The sequence below is a fragment of the Ranitomeya imitator genome, chromosome 3, assembly GCF_032444005.1.
Source record: "Ranitomeya imitator isolate aRanImi1 chromosome 3, aRanImi1.pri, whole genome shotgun sequence".
NCBI classification, from domain to species: domain Eukaryota; kingdom Metazoa; phylum Chordata; class Amphibia; order Anura; family Dendrobatidae; genus Ranitomeya; species Ranitomeya imitator.
Genome location: NC_091284.1, coordinates 387,085,137 through 387,103,623, shown reverse-complemented (window position 1 = coordinate 387,103,623; position 18,487 = coordinate 387,085,137). Strand labels below are relative to the sequence as shown.

The 18,487-nt window shown below is 43.2% G+C and overlaps 1 protein-coding gene across 1 annotated transcript in view; it reads right to left on the bottom strand.

Moving 5' to 3' along the window:
- CSMD2 (CUB and Sushi multiple domains 2) overlaps nt 1–18,487 on the bottom strand; it is a 1,686,610-nt gene that overhangs the window by 308,398 nt on the left and 1,359,725 nt on the right. Inside the window, exons 17-20 of the mRNA XM_069756979.1 lie at nt 12,455–12,642; nt 5,954–6,142; nt 5,503–5,619; nt 491–706 (exon numbers count right to left, since the gene is read on the bottom strand). Coding sequence (XP_069613080.1) covers nt 491–706; nt 5,503–5,619; nt 5,954–6,142; nt 12,455–12,642 — 710 coding nt within the window. The remainder of the gene's footprint in view (nt 1–490; nt 707–5,502; nt 5,620–5,953; nt 6,143–12,454; nt 12,643–18,487) is intronic.

The following is an 18,487-nucleotide window of genomic DNA, read 5'->3' as shown; positions in this document are numbered from 1 at the left end:
GGTGAGCATAATAAAACTTATTGTTCTTATCTTTCAGGTGGGATCGGGGGCTTATCTACAGCATTATAAAATGCTGTAAATAAGCCCTGAAAGGTGATGACCATATCTTATTTTGGCCAAACCTGGTGACAGGTTTCCTTTATTGAACGTTTCCTTTAACATAACATTAACAGGCAAACATAATAATGTATCATATCACATCACAACAACACACGAATCTTCAAGGGGGAATGTGGGCAGTATGTCCCATTCCTTGCACATTTGAAACCAATGCAATTGTCAAAAAGATTGACAGCCATCACTGAATTCAATAATATGATTTTAAGCACAAAACTTCTTTTAAAAAATGAATACCAGTCAATTTGTCGTCATGTCTAGGAGTCCAAGATCCGAGTTACATGCTGTCTGAGTTAAGACACAACTTGGCATGTTCTGCTCATCCCTTAAACCATTATAGATGATTGTAACACATAAATAAAAGTGACCTTACCTGAAAAAGTGACGTTAAATCCCTCATAGGACATGGAAAAATCTGAGAGAAAGCGAAGCTGAGCTGTAAAGTTTCCATATAATCCAGCACTAATGGGAGTTGGTAGTCTTGAGCCAGTGAGACGTTTTAGTGGCTGGCTGAAACTACCATTTTCTGTGATGAGCAGAAAATCATGGCCGCTTTCCAGGTGAAAGGTGTGAAAGGTGAAGAATACACCTGAAGGGTGAGAATACAGTCATTGGTATAAATTGCATTCCACCTCGTTATTAACAAAAGACCTCAGCAAATAAGAAAGTCTGCGTGATTTGGGTCAGGAGTTACAAATGATGGCTGGTTTAGCAATAGTGTCTTAGAAAGACTGGTATGTGACAGCATTAAATGATAAATGCCATTTTTATCTCTCACGAATGATTAATTTGTTCATTGAAATGGGATGATCTTTAAGACTATTCATTATCGAATATATTGGATGAAATATCTCTCCCCTCAGTATAGAGGAACTCTTAAATTTAGGTTAAATTCATACATTATATTCAATTAAACCTTCTTAAGTTTAAAACCTCTTTTATTGGCATATAACAATAACATATAATAAGATACAATATGATGCTATAGACATATACCCATTCGTAACTATTCAGAGCCCCTCATGGTGCCCGAATTGCAATTGAATTTGCATATGACCTTATGTTGAATTGTTCTTCGAAAAATCTAGTATATGTGTTTACAATAGTATATTATTCATACTGTATATAAAATGCATATAATACACAAATATGGCTGCAGTTACCTTAATGGCTGCACTGCACGCCAGCAATGGCGTAGGATAGTGATTATTCATAAGGAATAAATACCCTCACACTACGCTAATAGTGCAGAGTACCAAGGTTCAGTATGCTATGAACGTAGCATGGCGGCAGTCCTGTTAGTGGATGCTTTCTCTGTAAGCCATGGAGGATTACACTATTAACTGTGATCAGAACTGATACTTATGTGAAAAATCTATGGGTTGGAAGAGAAGAGGCTGCATCTGCATCTGAGGAAATACTGACTTATTAAGACTAAATTTAAATATAGAAAAATATGACCAAAAATGTAAAAATGACCATTTATTTGAAAATGAAAAATGCAGATATAGTCATAGTTTGGTATGGTGGCATGGACTATAGAGATGATCTATTGTATATATCAAAGAGACATGAAATCAGGATAGGCCATCAGTGCATGATTGCTGCAGTGAAGGATTCATAGTTTATCCAGGAACCACAACATACATACAAGTGGCTGATGTGCTTGATACTCAGCCTATTCTAGTGAACAAGGCTAAATAGGACTGAGCTTCAAGACCATGACAGAAACATTCATAGTTACAGTATATACAGTCACTGTTGTTGGTACATTGACGACCTATTTTAAAAGTAAACAATAATATTAGAAATCCCTGAAAATCCTCACACTAAAGTAAGGATTCATGAGATATACTGTATACATTTTTTTAAAAAAACTAACTTATGATGTGCGCAATGTTATTTTAATGTAATTTTCATTCTTTCCTTTTTTGGAAGAAAGCTAAAGTATTATAAAGATTTTTATTGACATTGATAACAGAGCTTTCATCTTGATTTTCCCAATTTTGGATGATGATTAAACATACTAGTCTCCATGAAAGTTTTTGGAATGTTAAGCTATGTTCACTTTTTCATGTGGATTCCGTTTGCCTTGTGTGCTTTTTTTTTTTTAGAGTATTTTTAAGAGGTTTTTAAAATATCTGGTGGAAAAAGAATGTACATGCCACTTCTTTGAAACAGAGCCTAATGAAATCAGTCCCAGACTAAACTTTGTCAAATCAAAAAGCTGCATAAAATGCTTATTTAAAATAACTCTTCTGAAATCTTTCAAAATCTGATCAACAACTCCTCTTACAACTCCCAAAAAACCTTCTCAAAAACTCAAAACTCTTCAAAAGCTTGGGGTTTCTGCTCCAAAAACTCAGCAAAAATTGTTAATGTGAATACACCTGTAGATAATGGAGTAAATTTCTATCCTCTTCAAAGGCATACTCTCCAACACATGAAGATGGAAACTCCCTTGACTTGGTCTTCTCCCGACTTTGCTCAGTGGATGATTTCACAAACTCCCCTCTCCCGCTCTCTGACCACAACCTTCTTTCATTCTCTATCAAGAACTGCCATCCCGCTCAGGTCACCCCCACTTTCCACACTTATAGAAACATACAGGCCATTAACACCCAGAAACTTATGAAGAACTTGCAGTCCTCATTGGCCCCTATCTCCTCCATCTCATGTCCTGATTCTGCAATGAAGCATTACAATGAAACCCTGCAAAGTGCTCTAGATGAAGCTGCTCCTCCTATACATAAAACAACTCGGCACAGACGGCAACAACCGTGGCACACGCTGCAAACACGTTTCCTGCAGCGGTGCTCCAGGTGCGCAGAACGTTTGTGGAGAAAATCTAATCTACCCGAAGATTTCATCCATTATAAGTTCATGCTAAAGACATACAATTCTGCCCTTCACCTCTCCAAACAAACCTGCTTCAACACCCTCATCACCTCCCTGTCCAATAACCCTAAACGTCTCTTTGACACGTTCCAGTCCCTACTCAACCCAAGAGAGCAGGCCCCAACCACGGATCTCCGTGCTGACGATCTGGCCAATTACTTCAAAGAAAAAATTGACCACATTCGACAGGAAATCATCTCCCAATCTCTTCATACCATGCACTGTCCTCCCTCCCCCACTGCATCTAGTTCACTCTCTGACTTTGAAGCAGTTACAGAAGAAGAAGTAAGCAGGCTCCTTGCATCTTCTCGCCCGACCACTTGCACCAGTGACCCCATTCCATCACATCTCCTCCAGTCCCTTTCCCCGGCTGTCACCTCTCACCTAACAAAAATATTCAACCTTTCCCTCACTTCCGGTATTTTTCCCTCCTCATTTAAGCATGCCATCATACATCCATTACTTAAAAAACCATCCCTCGATCAAAACTGTGCCGCTAATTACAGACCTGTCTCTAATCTTCCCTTCATCTCTAAACTCCTCGAACGCCTGGTCCACTCCCATCTTACCCGCTATCTCTCAGATAACTCTCTTCTCGACCCTCTTCAATCTGGCTTCCGCTCTTTACACTCTACTGAAACTGCCCTCACTAAAGTCTCTAATGACCTACTAACAGCTAAATCTAATGGTCACTACTCCATGCTAATTCTCTTGGATCTCTCTGCAGCATTCGACACTGTGGATCATCAGCTCCTCCTCACTATGCTCCGCTCCATCGGCCTCAAGGACACCGTTCTCTCCTGGTTCTCCTCCTATCTCTCTGACCGATCCTTCACTGTATGTTTTGCTGGTTCCTCCTCCTCTCACCTTCCCCTTACTGTTGGGGTTCCTCAAGGATCAGTCCTAGGCCCCCTCCTCTTCTCGTTGTATACTGCCCCTATTGGACAAACAATCAGTAGATTTGGTTTCCAGTACCATCTCTATGCTGACGACACCCAATTATACACTTCTTCTCCTGATATCACACCGACCTTTTTAGAAAACACCAGTGATTGTCTTACCGCTGTCTCTAACATCATGTCCTCCCTCTATCTGAAACTAAACCTGTCAAAAACTTAACTCCTCGTGTTCTCTCCCTCTACTAACCCACCTTTGCCTGACATTGCCATCTCCGTGTGCGGTTCCACCATTACTCCAAAGCAACATGCCCGCTGCCTTGGGGTCATCCTTGATTCTGACCTTTCATTCACCCCCTACATCCGATCACTGGCTCGCTCTTCTTACCTGCATCTCAAAAACATTTCTAGAATTCGCCCTTTTCTTACTTTCGACTCTGCAAAAACTCTTACTGTTTCACTTATTCATTCTCGTCTGGACTATTGTAACTCTCTACTAATCGGCCTCCCTCTTGCAAAACTCTCCCCGCTCCAATCTGTCCTGAATGCTGCAGCCAGGATCATATTCCTCACCAACCGTTACACCGATGCCTCTACCCTGTGACAGTCATTACACTGGCTACCCATCCACTCCAGAATCCAGTACAATACTACTACCCTCATCCACAAAGCACTCCATGGCTCAGCACCACCCTACATCTCCTCCCTGGTCTCAGTCTACCCCCCTACCCGTGCCCTCCGCTCCGCTAATGACCTCAGGCTAGCATCCTCAATAATCAGAACCTCCCACTCCCGTCTCCAAGACTTTACACGTGCTGCGCCGATTTTTTGGAATGCACTACCTAGGTTAATACGATTAATCCCCAATCCCTACAGTTTTAAGCGTACCCTAAAAACTCATTTGTTCAGACTGGCCTACCGCCTCAATGCATTAACCTAACGATCCCTGTGTGGCCTATTTATAATAAATAAAAAAAAAAAAGGTTCCTCGCATCATGTTCTCTTACACTTTATGCAGTATTAGCCCTCTGTGTCTGTACTGCTACATACTGGTTCATGCAGCTTTACATGAACACCCGAGCCTTACACTATAGCTGGTCCGAATAACTAAAGCAATTGTTACCATCCACCTCTCGTGTCTCCCCTTTTCCCCATAGTTTGTAAGCTTGCGAGCAGGGCCCTCACTCCTCCTGGTATCTGTTTTGAACTGTATTTCTGTTATGCTGTAATGTCTATTGTCTGTACAAGTCCCCTCTATAACTTGTAAAGCGCTGCGGAATATGTTGGCGTTATATAAATAAAAATTATTATTATTATAATGGCATAAATTATAATTTGGCAAATACGCTCTGCCATGTCTGACCACTTTACAAAACTTTGGTGGTGCTGTACAGGTCTGACATAAAAACACTAAAGTTCGCAATATTTTTACGCAATTATGAGTTGCAAAAAAAAAAAGCAAACATTTTAGTTTTTCGGCATAATTCATGAAACAGCCCCTAAATGTTTATTGGTATAAGCTGAGAAACAGAGGAGAAAATAGATATTTTTCAAAACAGGGATGTGAATCATGTGAAATATAAGCTCTTACCTTTCCCATGTGAAGTTTCTATAGTCCAAGTGCAGTTTAGGTTATTAGGATAAAAATCAGGAAAACCTGGAGATAATATTGTTCCACTTGATCCGTGGATATAACCTCCACAAAGAGCTGCAAAGAGAATACCATTTCAAATTAGTGACATATTTATTGAGATGAAATATATGTAATTAATAACAAGAACTAAATAAATATTACCTATCAATAATATATGGGCTATAAGCGCTTTTGCATTTTTTTTTATTTTTGCTATTTTATACTACCACAATCTGTAATAATATATTTCCTAGGATAGGGGGAAATCAATCCCGTTTTATCACTAAATTGTGCAGAGCTTTCACAAAATCTTAAACTGAAATGTTTAAGATTGCCAAGTTCCAGACTATGGCATACACATCCATGCACAATTGTATGTCCTCATGTATACTTATATTTGAAATCATACCTTCACAGCTGGGCAGCGGTCTACTCCACTGGAAGTTCGGCTCACATTCCAGTGCTTGGTCATCACTGAGAGTGTAGCCTGAATCACAGCTAAAAGTCACAAGGGCTCCAACGTAAAAGTCATTGCCATGTCTCTGACCATTGACTGGAATTCCTGGATCAAGGCAGTGATCTGACTGCAATTTTACAGCTGAAGGCACGAAAAAAAAATCAATGAGATTTCTACTACCATCATCATCATTATCACACTAATATGGCAGTATGTATGAATAGTCAATGGAAATGCAAAGTATAGCTAAATTTATAACATATGTACATAATGTCACAAATAGAACAGTTTGGGCTGCATATAAGTCAATATTTCCCCATTCAAAACACATATATCACTTTCCTTTGCTCTGCCTTATTTTTTAAGAGTGCAACAATGCTACTCACTTGGCAGAAATCTGGGGTATCACAGGAACTATTTCTAGTTAAAGTACTGCTGGTTTATTTCAGCTCTCATAAACCATATCACAGTGAAACTTAAATACAGAATTTCACAAAGTGAAACATAAAGTAAGTCCAATAGTGCTGATTAGCATGGGTGGGGTTCGTGATGTGCTTCTGGCGCAATCATGTTAAATGCCGCTATCAGAAATTGAAAGCCGAATTTAACATGTTAACAGCTGTGGTTGGATTGCGATTCCACCCGCGGCTGAGAGGGGCACATGTTAGCTGATGAAATCAACTGACATGTGTCGTAAAAGTTGCGGGCTCATTGGTGGAGCCCGTAGCAAACAGTAGGCAGTGACCTTGGATATTTTTATACGCCTAAGATCGTGAAGGGGTTCAAAACATTGGTCGTTTCACATGGGACTTTTTTGGCCCGACAAGGCTCCATTGCACGAGTGTAACTGCAACCTCTACGCTCAATATAACAACATGGATCCCTTACTGTGACATTTTTGCTCTTTTTCATATAACCTCCTTGGCCATTTTTTTATACCATTAGTATTCTTTGTATATAAATGAGCAGGGACCAGGTCTACATCAATAGTATTAACTTATAACAAAATTTCATTTTTTTCAGCCAGGAGTATTGTTTTAAAGACAAATGACACAGTATAAGATAATAAAATATTTTCTATCTGTGTAAACGACATAAAGGCATTTTTGATAAACTATAAGAAATTGTATTTTCTTATTTTTATTGGGTCCATGAAGCTTCATTTGTGCATATCACAACCAGCTCCAGTACTATAAGCATGGAAAATTTTTCCTCATCATGTCAACATGACCAATTTGTAGAACACAGAAGTATGCTGAATGTCGGAAGAGGGCACCAGGTGTCGGACCCCCACCCATCTGATATTGTTTTTGCCCTGGACATTTGTTGATTGCGCCAATTCCATTTTTATTAGCAATTTTAATTTACTTCTAGACAACTCAAATTTTGTAAAAGCATAATGGCACATTACTAAAGCTGGTAAAAAGTATTCTATATACAAGGGTAAGATATCATATATCTTTTATGCTTCGGAAGCAAATCTACTTCTTGTATAACCATGCTTGGCAATAACTGTATATATTATGTGAAACTGAAGGTTGAAGATGATGAGGTATTATGATGCTCTTTCTTTATATCTAGGGGCTTTTATGTGCAGTTTCAGTATCTATAAAGTAATCTAGATATCAAGTAACTTAAAATCTTGGCTGACAAGCAAGGAAAAGTCAAATTTTCGTACCAGATGTCTTGAAGCTAGGAAATACATTAATTAGATATTAGTATAGCTGCTGTCAGTGTAGATGTAGTCATAACCGGAATGTTTTTAACTATTTTCTAGGGCAGGTCTTCACAAGGTTATCCCAAGGCAGAACACTTAGGCATCACAGGAAGAATTAATTAAAAATTGCTGTTCACTTTCTAAAGAAACATATTAGAGTTACTTCCGTCCTGTTAGGAAATATTATAATATTTTGTTCATTTATAGTGTATATTACAAGACAAAAATATATGTGTCAATGAACAATAGATTCAGAGACTTCATCTATATATACAGTATAGTTTTCCAAAGCAGGTATGGACAGGAGAGGGCCACTTTGCAAGAACAGAATATGGCCTCCTTACTCTCCAATATCTCATTATTTAGTGCCCTGTTATGTATCTCTAAAAATTCCCTATTATTTATAAGCTATGAAATTCATTAGTTATGTCCCTTATATGCAATTTAATAGACAGTCAAAAACTTCTTTTAAGGTGTCTGTTTGCTTCTTAATCAACCAGGCTCCTGTGCAGCTTTAAAGGGTATGCATACAGTATGTCATCCCACAGTCGGAATCACTAATATTTAGGTATTTGACTGACATAGAACTAATTTCTTTTACATATTTGGCTAAGCATTGTTGTTGAAAAAGAGTAAGAATAACTTTATGTAAAGAAAGGTTTAACACAATAGGGTTCAAATAATAATTGAACACATAATAGTACACATGGTATGTCAGCGTAAAATACATTCATGGTTTCTATGTACGGCTTGCCACACTAGGTTAAGGATCTAGAGTTTTTGACAAAAAATACCATATACAAGGGTGAGTCAAAAAATGTTCTGCACTCCAGTTATATTAACACTTCTGTCGACTACACTGTTTTATCAGATCTTTCCCTATAAGGGTACCGTCACACAGTGGCATTTTGATCGCTATGACGGCACGATTTGTGACGTTCCAGCGATATACTTACGATCTCGCTGTGTCTGACACGCTCCTGCGATCAGGGACCCCGCTGAGAATCGTACGTCGTAGCAGATCATTTGAAACTTTCTTTCGTCGTCTAGTGTCCCGCTGTGGTGGCATGATCGCATCGTGTAACAAAGGTGTGCACGATATTGTATACGATGTGCGCATAGTAACCAACAGCTTCTACATCGCAAATACGTCGTGAAGTTATCGCTCCAGCGTCGTGCATTGCGAAGTGTGACCGCAGTCTACGACGCTGGAGCGATATTGGAGCAATGCTGGAGCGTCACGGATCGTGCCGTCGTAGCGACCAAAGTGCCACTGTGAGATGGTACCTTAAGATATTGATGTCTCCATAATCTATGCTGTGCAGATCTCAATTCATTTGTGACTGTCGTGTGAGAAACAATGGCTGCCACAATTGAGATTTTCACAAAAGAAGAGCTTCATGTAGTGATTCATTTTTTGTGGTCTCATGGTGTATCTGATGCTTGTTTTTATCGAAGACTTCGTACACAGTATGGTGAAATCGTTTTGTTGGAAAGAAGTGTGTACGAATGGATAGAGACGTTCAGGAAGGTTCGCCCAAATGTCAGCCATGAGGAAGGAGAAGGTTGCCCTTCCATGACTGATGACACCATTGAGCATGCACTTAAATCGATTCTGTTTCAAGATTTCCACCAGATTAAAAAGTGAAGACAGCGATACATTTGTGGCTCGTAGCTCAGCCTAAAATATTTTTATTGAGACAATTCAAGAGCTTGATGACAGATGGACAAAGTGCGTTAAAAACGGAGAATATGTTGAAAAATTATGATTTTGTCTGTTCTGGAAGTTGATTAAATTAAAAGTGCAGATCATTTTTGACTCACCCTCGGAGAGATAAACAGATTGATCATTTTGTCAGTACCGAAGCAGGAACAATACTAAATAATAGCTGATGAGTTAATTCAGCAACACATTTATATCCATAACTTTACTTAGCAGTGAACAGACTGAAATGTGCCCACACTGTGGATCAGAAGAGAATTCTGGGAAATAGTCACTTGGCAGCTCTCATTCAAAGCAAAGGAAAAAGAATCCAAATTAGGGCGAAATAAAAGCAGCTTTCTTATTCAATAATACTGTCCAGAAGTCATTACTTCAGTTGTTATGGTAAAAGAAAATCAATAAAGATGATCAGTCTGCAGAGTGCGGAACAGCTTCGAATAGATTTAAGCTCTCCAAACATCGAGCAACAGCCCAGCTAACACAATGACGCCAATATCTCTATATTTGAGGGGTGCTCTGCCCTGCCTGCTGAGCTTACGTCTACACAAATGAACATTTCCTGATAGTCCGACCTCTATTTTTATTCTATTCACTGGGTAATGATAATTATTTTTAATGAAATTGAAGCAACTTGGTTCTGTTTTTATCTTTCATCAATAGAGCAGACACTAAATCAGCAATGAACATAGCAATTTGGAGCCAGGCTGAAATGCACTTTTTTTGGATTATAGTAAAATTGGTATCTATAGTTGTGTGAAAAAATGTTTGCCCTTCATGATTTCCTATTCTTTTGCATGTTTGTCACACTTAAATATTTCAGACCACCAAACAAATTGAAATATTAGACAAACATAATAAAAGTAAACACAAAATGCAGTTTCTAAATCAAGGTCTTTATTATTAAGGGAAAAAGTAATCCAAACTTACAGGGCTCTATTTGTGTGAAAAAAGTGATTTCCCCCTCCTTAAAACATAAAGTAACTATGGTTTATCACATCTTTAGGAAGCTGACTTAAAATTCCCTAGCCACACCCAGGTCTAATTACTGCCACACGTGTTCTCAATCAAGAAATCACTTAAATAGGACCTGCCTGACAAAGTGAAGTAGACCAAATGATCTTCAAAAGCTAGACATCAAGCCGCGATCCAAATAAATTCTGGAGCAAATGAGAAATAAAGTAACTGAGATCTACACACATGGTCAAAACTGTTGGTACCCCTCGTTTAATGACAGAAAAACCCACAATTGTCACAGAAATAACTTGAAACTGGCAAAAGTAATAATAACTAAAAAATCTATGATAATGAACAAATGAAAGTCAGATATTATTATTTATTATTAGAGCGCCATTTATTCCATAGCACTTTACATGTGAGGAGGAGAATACATAATAAAAACAAATACAGTACAATACAAGTCACAATGGTACAGGAGGAGAGAGGATCCTGCTCGCAAGGGCTCACAATCTTCAAGAGTTAGGTGAGGATACAATAAGCGAGGGTAGAGCTGGTCGTGCAGTGGCTTGGTTGAGCGGTGGTTACTGCAGGTTGTAGGCTTGTCGGAAGAGGTGGGTCTTCAGGTTATTTTTGAAGGTTTCAATGATCGGTGAGAGTCTAATATGTTGTGGTAGAGAGTTCCAGAGTAAGGGGGATATGCGGGATAAATCTTGTATGCGATTGTGGGAAGAGGAGATAAGAGGGGAGTAGAGAAGGAGATCTTGTGAGGATCAAAGGCTGCGTGCAGGTAAGTACCAGGAGACGAGGTCACTGATGTATGGTGGAGACAGGCTGTGGATGACTTTGTATGTCATGGTTAGGGTTTTGTACTGGAGTGTTTGGGTAATGGGAAGCCAGTGCAGGGATTTACAGAGAGGAGAGGATGGGGAATAGCAGGGGGACAGGTGGATTAGTCAGGCAGCAGAGTTTAGAATAGATTGGAGGGGTGCGAGAGTGTTGGAGGGGAGGCCACAGAGCAGGAGGTTGCAGTAGTCAAGGCGGGAGATGATGAGGGCATGGACTAGAGTTTTTGCAGATTCTTGGTTTAGGAATGTACGGACCCGGGAAATATTTTTGAGTTGAAGTCGGCAGGAAGTGGAAAGGGCTTGTATATGTGGTTTGAAAGAGAGATCAGTGTCAAGGATAACCCCGAAGCAGCGAGCTTGTGGGACTGGGGAGAGTGGGCAGTCATTTACTGTAATGGATAGGTCCGTTGGGGGGGATTAACTGAGATGGGGGAAAGATGATGAGTTCTGTTTGCTTGTCAACCATGCTTCCACAGAATTTAAAAAAAAAAATAAAACTCACAAAATAGGCCTGGACAGAAATGATGGTACCCCTGAAAATAATGTGACAAAAGGGACATGTTAAATCACGCTGTGTCCACTAACTAACATCAGAGATGTCTACAATCTTGGAATCAGTGAGTGGGCCTGTATATAGGGCTACAAATACTCACTGTGCTGTTTGATGACATGGTGTGTATCACACTCAACATGGACCAGAGGAAGCGAAGGAAAGAGTTGTCTCAGGAGATTAGAAAATAAATTATAGACAAACATGTTAAAGGTAAAAGTTATAAGACCACCTCCAAGCAGCTTGATGTTCCTGTGACTACAGTTGTACATATTATTCAGAAATTTAAGAACCATGCGAATAGGTACCATCATTTTTGTCCAGGCCTATTTCATAAGTTCTTTTTTTTTTAATTCTGTGGAAGCATGGTTTACAAGCAATGCCTGACTTTCATTTGTTCATTATCATAGATTTTTTAGTTATTATTACTTTTGTCAGATTCAAGTTATTTCTGTGACCATTGTGAGTTTCTCTGTCATTAAATGAGGGGTACCAACAAGTTTGACCACGTGTGTATTTATATTTGTTTGGTGATCTGAAACATTTAAGTATGACAAACATGCAAAAGAAATGGAAATCAGGAAGGGGCAAAGACTTTTTCACACAACTGTAAGGGATATTATGGTCCAGCATGTAAATATTACATAAAGATAAGGCTTACTTTCATAGCGAATTTGGAAACCGACATCGGAGTGGCTCTTGTCAGTGCTGAAGAGGAGGTAGAGGAAATTGCTGGTACTGATCAAGAACTGGGGAACCTGCGTGCCATCATAGACCCCAATCAATGGAGAAGAATAAGACTTTCCATCCCTCACCTCCAGGGTGTCATAATTTACTTCAGTCTTAAACCTGCAGGAACAAAATATAAAACAAAGTTGTAAATTATAACAAGGATTGCATCCTCAAGAAAATCAAGTAAGGCTCCTGTCTCATAAACTAGATACCTGTAGTTACATTATAAATATAATTATAAAATTATAAAATAATAACTTTAGTTGTACAAATGGCTTGACAGAATGTAGTGTAGCTCCCGCTTGCCTTGCCTAGTTAGGGATTTAAATTTGAGACTTTTTAGCAAGACAGGAGGGTGAGCCAAACATTTTCCATACTTGGATTATGTCATAAATTTTGTTGGCTGTACTTTCTTTTCAGCTCTTTCCTTACGAGGACTCTGTCTCCATAGTCTCTGCTGTGCAGGTTTGAATGTGTGACTGTGGTGTGAGAAACAATGGTTCCCACACTTGAAATTTGCAGGAAAAAAGAGCAAGTAATTCATTTTTTGTGTTCTAATGGTTTATCTGGTATTATATTTATGAATGGCTTTGTGCACAGTATGGAGAAATTGTTTTGTGGGGAAGAAGTGTGTATGAATGGATAGAGAAGTTCAAGGAAGGTGGCCCTCGTGTCAGTCATGAAGAAGGAGTCCGACGCCCATCGATGACTGATGACAACAGCGTGCACGTGAAGCAATTCTGTGGGATAGATGAGTGACAGCGGATTATGCGGCAAATCAGCCCTATGAGGACAAAAATTCATAAAAAAGTGAAGACAGCGATGCATTTCTGGCTTAGTCTAAAATATTTTTTACTGAGTGAATTCAAAAGCTTGTTGGCAAAATTCACCAAGGTTTTGTTTAATCTGCTGCTGATAAAACACTGATTGAAATGGCAAAACTCAGCTTAGTAAAAGACTCATAGCTCTAATCGGGGTCTTAGTTCAGTTTTTTGAGAAACAAAATTTAAGATAAATTTAAGACAAATTAGATGCAAACAAAGTCAGAGCCCCACTGATTATCCTGGGATCGGTCTGGTTTACATTTTGCATCCGTTATTATTGAATGCAGCAAAAACTTCTACATGCTATGAACAGACACTTATTCAAGGGCTGCAATACACAACACAGTGCAAAGAAAATGGCTTGTTATTTATTTTAAAACTTGGAAACAACTTGGAAACAAATGGAATAGAATACAAAAACTGAGTGCATATTTTACTTAATAAATTTCCCTGTGTGAAAATGTGAAATCTGGGCCTAAAAGAAATATTTGGTGGTCAAAGTTTAATTATTTTTTCTTCACTGCCCAATGGTATAAAATTCTATGACACACCCGTGGTGTCAATATGATCAATGAACCCTTGGATGAATTTTCCGCGTAGTTTGTAAAATGTGGGGACTTGTGGGGAGTTTTTGCTGTTTTGCCATGTCAGGCACTCCTCAAATGACACATGGCATCTGCAATCAATTCCAGACAAAATTGAGCTCCAGAATTCAATTAGTGCTCCTTCCCTTCTGAGCCCTGCCATGTGCCCAAACAGCAGTATATATTTCTGTTTATCAGCCTACCCGTTTTCTATGCTATGAAAGCGACTTCCGACTAACATCCGCACTAATCCGTATATCCCACTCTCGGGTCCAAGACTTCTCCCAAGTTGCACCAATTCATTGGAATGCTCTACCTCAAGAAATTAGAATCAACTACAACTTACCCAGTTTTAGGAGCTCCCTAAATGCACATCTATTTAGGGTGGCCTATCATGTCGCCTAATCAAAGTCCTTTTTATATATAGCCCAATCACTAGTTCTCCGAACATAATTGTAACATCCCTGCTGACATCACTGCATGGCTTCCCATCTCCCATCAGGCTGATACACCAATTTGCTCACCACTCCGGGCCATGCTGTGTGTTCTGCCCTCTGTCTTCTCCATGCTGTGAACCTCATGTCCTCTGCTTGCTGTGTGCATACTTCCTGGCTGTATGCTTAGGGCAGCAGCGCCTGCACTTTCTTAGTCTTATAGAGACAATGTGCACATTCCTAATGTGTCCCCAGCCTATTACCAAGTTGCCAGGTTCCGTCGCGTCCCTGCTCTTGCTTCTGCCACCCTGGGGGCTATATACCCAGGTATGTGTTCCTGTTAGCTGTTTGTCTTGTTTCTGTCACCCTGAGGGCTGTGTACCCATGCCCGAAGCATTCATCCTGAAATTTTTCCTGTGTCTGACCTTGTCTGAACTACGTCCGTGCCTGAACCTGTTTGTATCCTTGCCTGAAGCCTTCCCTACTCTGCTAGTCTGCTCTGCTCCTGTCCCACACCCTGCGGCTCTGCACTGCTCACGTCCTGCACCCTGCGGCTCTGCTCTGCTCCCGTACTGCACCCTTCCACTCTGCTCTCATCCTACACCCTGCCGCTCTGCTCTGCTCCTGTTACGCACCCTGCCTCTCTGCTCTGCTCCCATCCCGCACCCTGTGGCTCTGCTCTGCTCCAATCCCATGCTCTGCTCTTCTCCCATCCCGTGGCTCTTCTCTGCTCTCGTCCTGCGGCTCTGCTCTGCTCCCATCCCGCGCTATGCTCCCGTCCCACACTCTGCTCTGTTCCCATCCTGCAGTTCTGCTCTTCTCCCGTCCTGCAGGTCTGCTTTGATCCCATCCTGCGGCTCTGCTCCTCCTATCCCGTGCTTTGCTCTCTCCCCATGGCTCTGCTCCCAACCTTGCGGCTCTGCTCTGCTCCTGTCCCGCACCCTGCGGCTCTGCTCTGCTCCCATCCCGCACCCTGCCCCTCTGCTCTCGTCCCACACCCTACCGCTCTGCTCCTGTCATGCACCCTGCCGCTCTGCTCTGCTCCCATCCCACACCCTGCGGCTCTGCTCTGCTCCCATCCCACACCCTGCGACTCTGCCCTGCTCCCTTCTCACACTCTGCGGCTCTGCTCTCCCCCCATACTGTACCCTGCGACTGCTCTGCTCCTGACCCGCACCCTGCGGCTCTGCTCCAATCCCACGCTCTGCTCTTCTCCCGTCCCGTGGCTCTGCTCTGCTCCCGTCCTGCCGCTCTGCTCTGCTCCCATCCCGCACTATGCTCCTGTCCCACACTCTGCTCTGCTCCTATCCCGTGGTTCTGCTCTTCTCCTGTCCTGCGGCTCTGCTTTGATCCCATCCTGCCTCTCTGCTCCTCCTATCCCGTGCTCTGCTCTCTCACCATGGCTCTGCTCTGCTCCCAACTCTGCGGCTCTGCTCTGCTCCTGTCCTGCACCCTGCGGCTCTGCTCTGCTCCCATCCCGCACCCTGCCGCTCTGCTCCTGTCCTGCACCCTGCCGCTCTGCTCTGCTCCCATCCCACACCATGCAGCTCTGCTCCCATCCCGCACTCTGCTCTGCTCCCGTCCTGTGGCTCTGCTCCGTCCCATGGCTCTGCTCTGCACCCATCCCGAGCTCTGCTCCTGTCCTGCGGCTCTGCTTTGCTCCCATCCTATGGCTATGCTCTCGTCCTGTGGCTCTGCTCTGCTCCCATCCTGTGCTCTGCTCCCGCCCCATGGCTCTGCTCTGCTCCCAACTCTGTTGCTCTGCTCTGCTCCCATCCCACACCCTGCAGATCTGCTCTGCTCCCGTCCCGCACCCTGTGGCTCTGCTCTGCTCCCATCCCGCACCCTGCAACTCTGCTCTGTTCTCGTCCCGCACACTGCAGCTCTGCTCTGCTCCCATCCCGCACCCTGCGGATCTGCTCTGCTCCTGTACCGCACCCTGCGGCTCTGCTCTGCTACCATCCTGTATCCTATGGCTCTGCTCTGCTCCTCTCCTGCACCCTGCGGCTCTGCTCCTGTCTCACAGCCTGCAGCTCTGCTCTGCTCCCAATCTGCACCCTGCCGATCTGCTCTGCTCCTGTACAGCACCCTGCGGCTCTACTCTGCTACAGTCCTGTACCCCACGGCTCTGCTCTGCTACCGTCCTGCACCCTGCGGCTCTGCTCCTGTCCCACACCCTGCTGCTCTGCTCCCAGCCCATGCTCTGCTCTGCTCCCGTCCCACTCTCTGCTCTGCGCCTGTCCCAAACCCTGCGGCTCTGCTCTGCTCCTGACCTGCGCTCAACTCTGCTCCCGTCCCACACCCTGTGACTCTGCTCTGCTCCCATCTTGCACCCTGCGGCTCTGCTCTGCTCCTGTCCTGTTCCCTGCAGCTCTGCTCTGCTCCCGTTTCACACCCTGTGTACATGTCATATAGCCTGGGCCAATAGACTACAGACATGGTGCATATCACGATTACAGAGTGTGAACAGATTAAGGACCTCTGCACCCTTGTGCACAGTTTCAAAATGGCTACTAATATGGTTAGCGCTGATGATGCCATCATCAGCATCACTATTCCGATCATCTATATGCTGGAGCTGACTTTGAATAGCCTACGGGAGGAGATGGTGGTGGAGCGCCCCCAGACACAGGGCCACGAGTTCTCGGTACCGGGCCTCTCTGGTTCGGTTCTGAGGCTGTCACGGTGGCTAGACCCGGTCCGCGACCCTGCTAAGGGGCGTCCAATAGAGGTGGTGCAGTCTGTCAGGGGTTTGTGACGCCACCTGTGGTGTTCGGTCAGGGTGCCCGACGCTGCTGTGGGGTCCGCTGGGGTGATGGAATGGCAGCTGGATGGTATACCTTCCCACAGGTGAAGTGTGTCCCCAGGGCTTCCCAGTAAGGTAGATGGTAATGGTGTGAGGTGCAGTCAATAACGAGGACACAAGGTTGCAAGGTTGCAGTCTCTTTACCTCTTTACTGAAGGCTTCAGGATCCTCAATCCAGAGCACGATTAACAGGGCTATCTGAGATCGGCCGGTCCGATGGGCACATCCAGAGTTTCCCTCGCAGATGGAAATCGTTGCCTACCACTAGCGCCTGTGTGTTGTAGTGCTACCCTGCTGAGCATTCGGAATAGTCCTCACAACTGCCGTTCTTGTTCATTCGTTCTCTACAGCTCTCTCGTTCTTTGGTTCCAGATGTTACTAGTTTCTCGTCCCCCAGTATGATTTGGCTAGGACGCACCCATATGATGGGAAGGCCTGGAGGTCTTCCGGGACCCTAGAGACGCCCCTCTCCCAATGTTGCCCCCTATGTCTTCTTAGGAAATTTAAGGTAGATAGCCAACCTATAATTAACTGTCCTGCGGAGTTTGAAGTAAGGCCTGAAGTCAGTTACTCCCGCGGTGTTCCGGCCACCGGCTACACGCCTCAGTAAGATGTTGCCTCGGTCTCACGGCACGACTCTCCTTTGTGCTTGATCTCGTTTCTCACTGTTCCACAATATCCTTCCCTTCTTATCTCTTTCTTAGGATGCCGCCACAGGAGGTGCAGGCTCCGTAACGTTCTGTTCTGCTCGCTAGGCACCTGCCAGGTTCCCACGCCTGACAGGGACCCCCCTGTGTCTTCTCCCTGCAACACCCCCTGCCACGGGATGTTGCCTGATTCCAACCCAGTCAGCTTCTGACTAACTTTCTGTCCAACCCCTAGTTTTACCAGTGTGAGGAGGGGCCCAATAAATAAAGCCTTTTGCTCCGCCTAGTGGCCGGAGTGTGAAGTGTAATGTGTTCTGGTGATACCTGGTCAGGAGAATTCCTTCAGTGCCATCAGACATACCACTGCTCCCCTTAGTGGCAGAGTGTCATACTGCAGCGACCAGATCTCTGGGGCACTGCAGTGGTCCCAGAAGAAGAGGAGGAATCAGTGGAGGATACAAAAGGGATACCATTGTCTTTAAGTTCCAGACTGTCATCATACAGGTGGGTGTCAAGGGAGGGTGGATTACTGCGATCGAGGGGGGCTGGTGATAACACACAAACTGTTATCGAAGGTGCAAGATCCGAGGAACAGAAGGAGGAGGAACAGGTAATGGGCGAGCAACTGTCAGATGACGAGGATAATCCGCCCCTCTCTGTTGTTTAT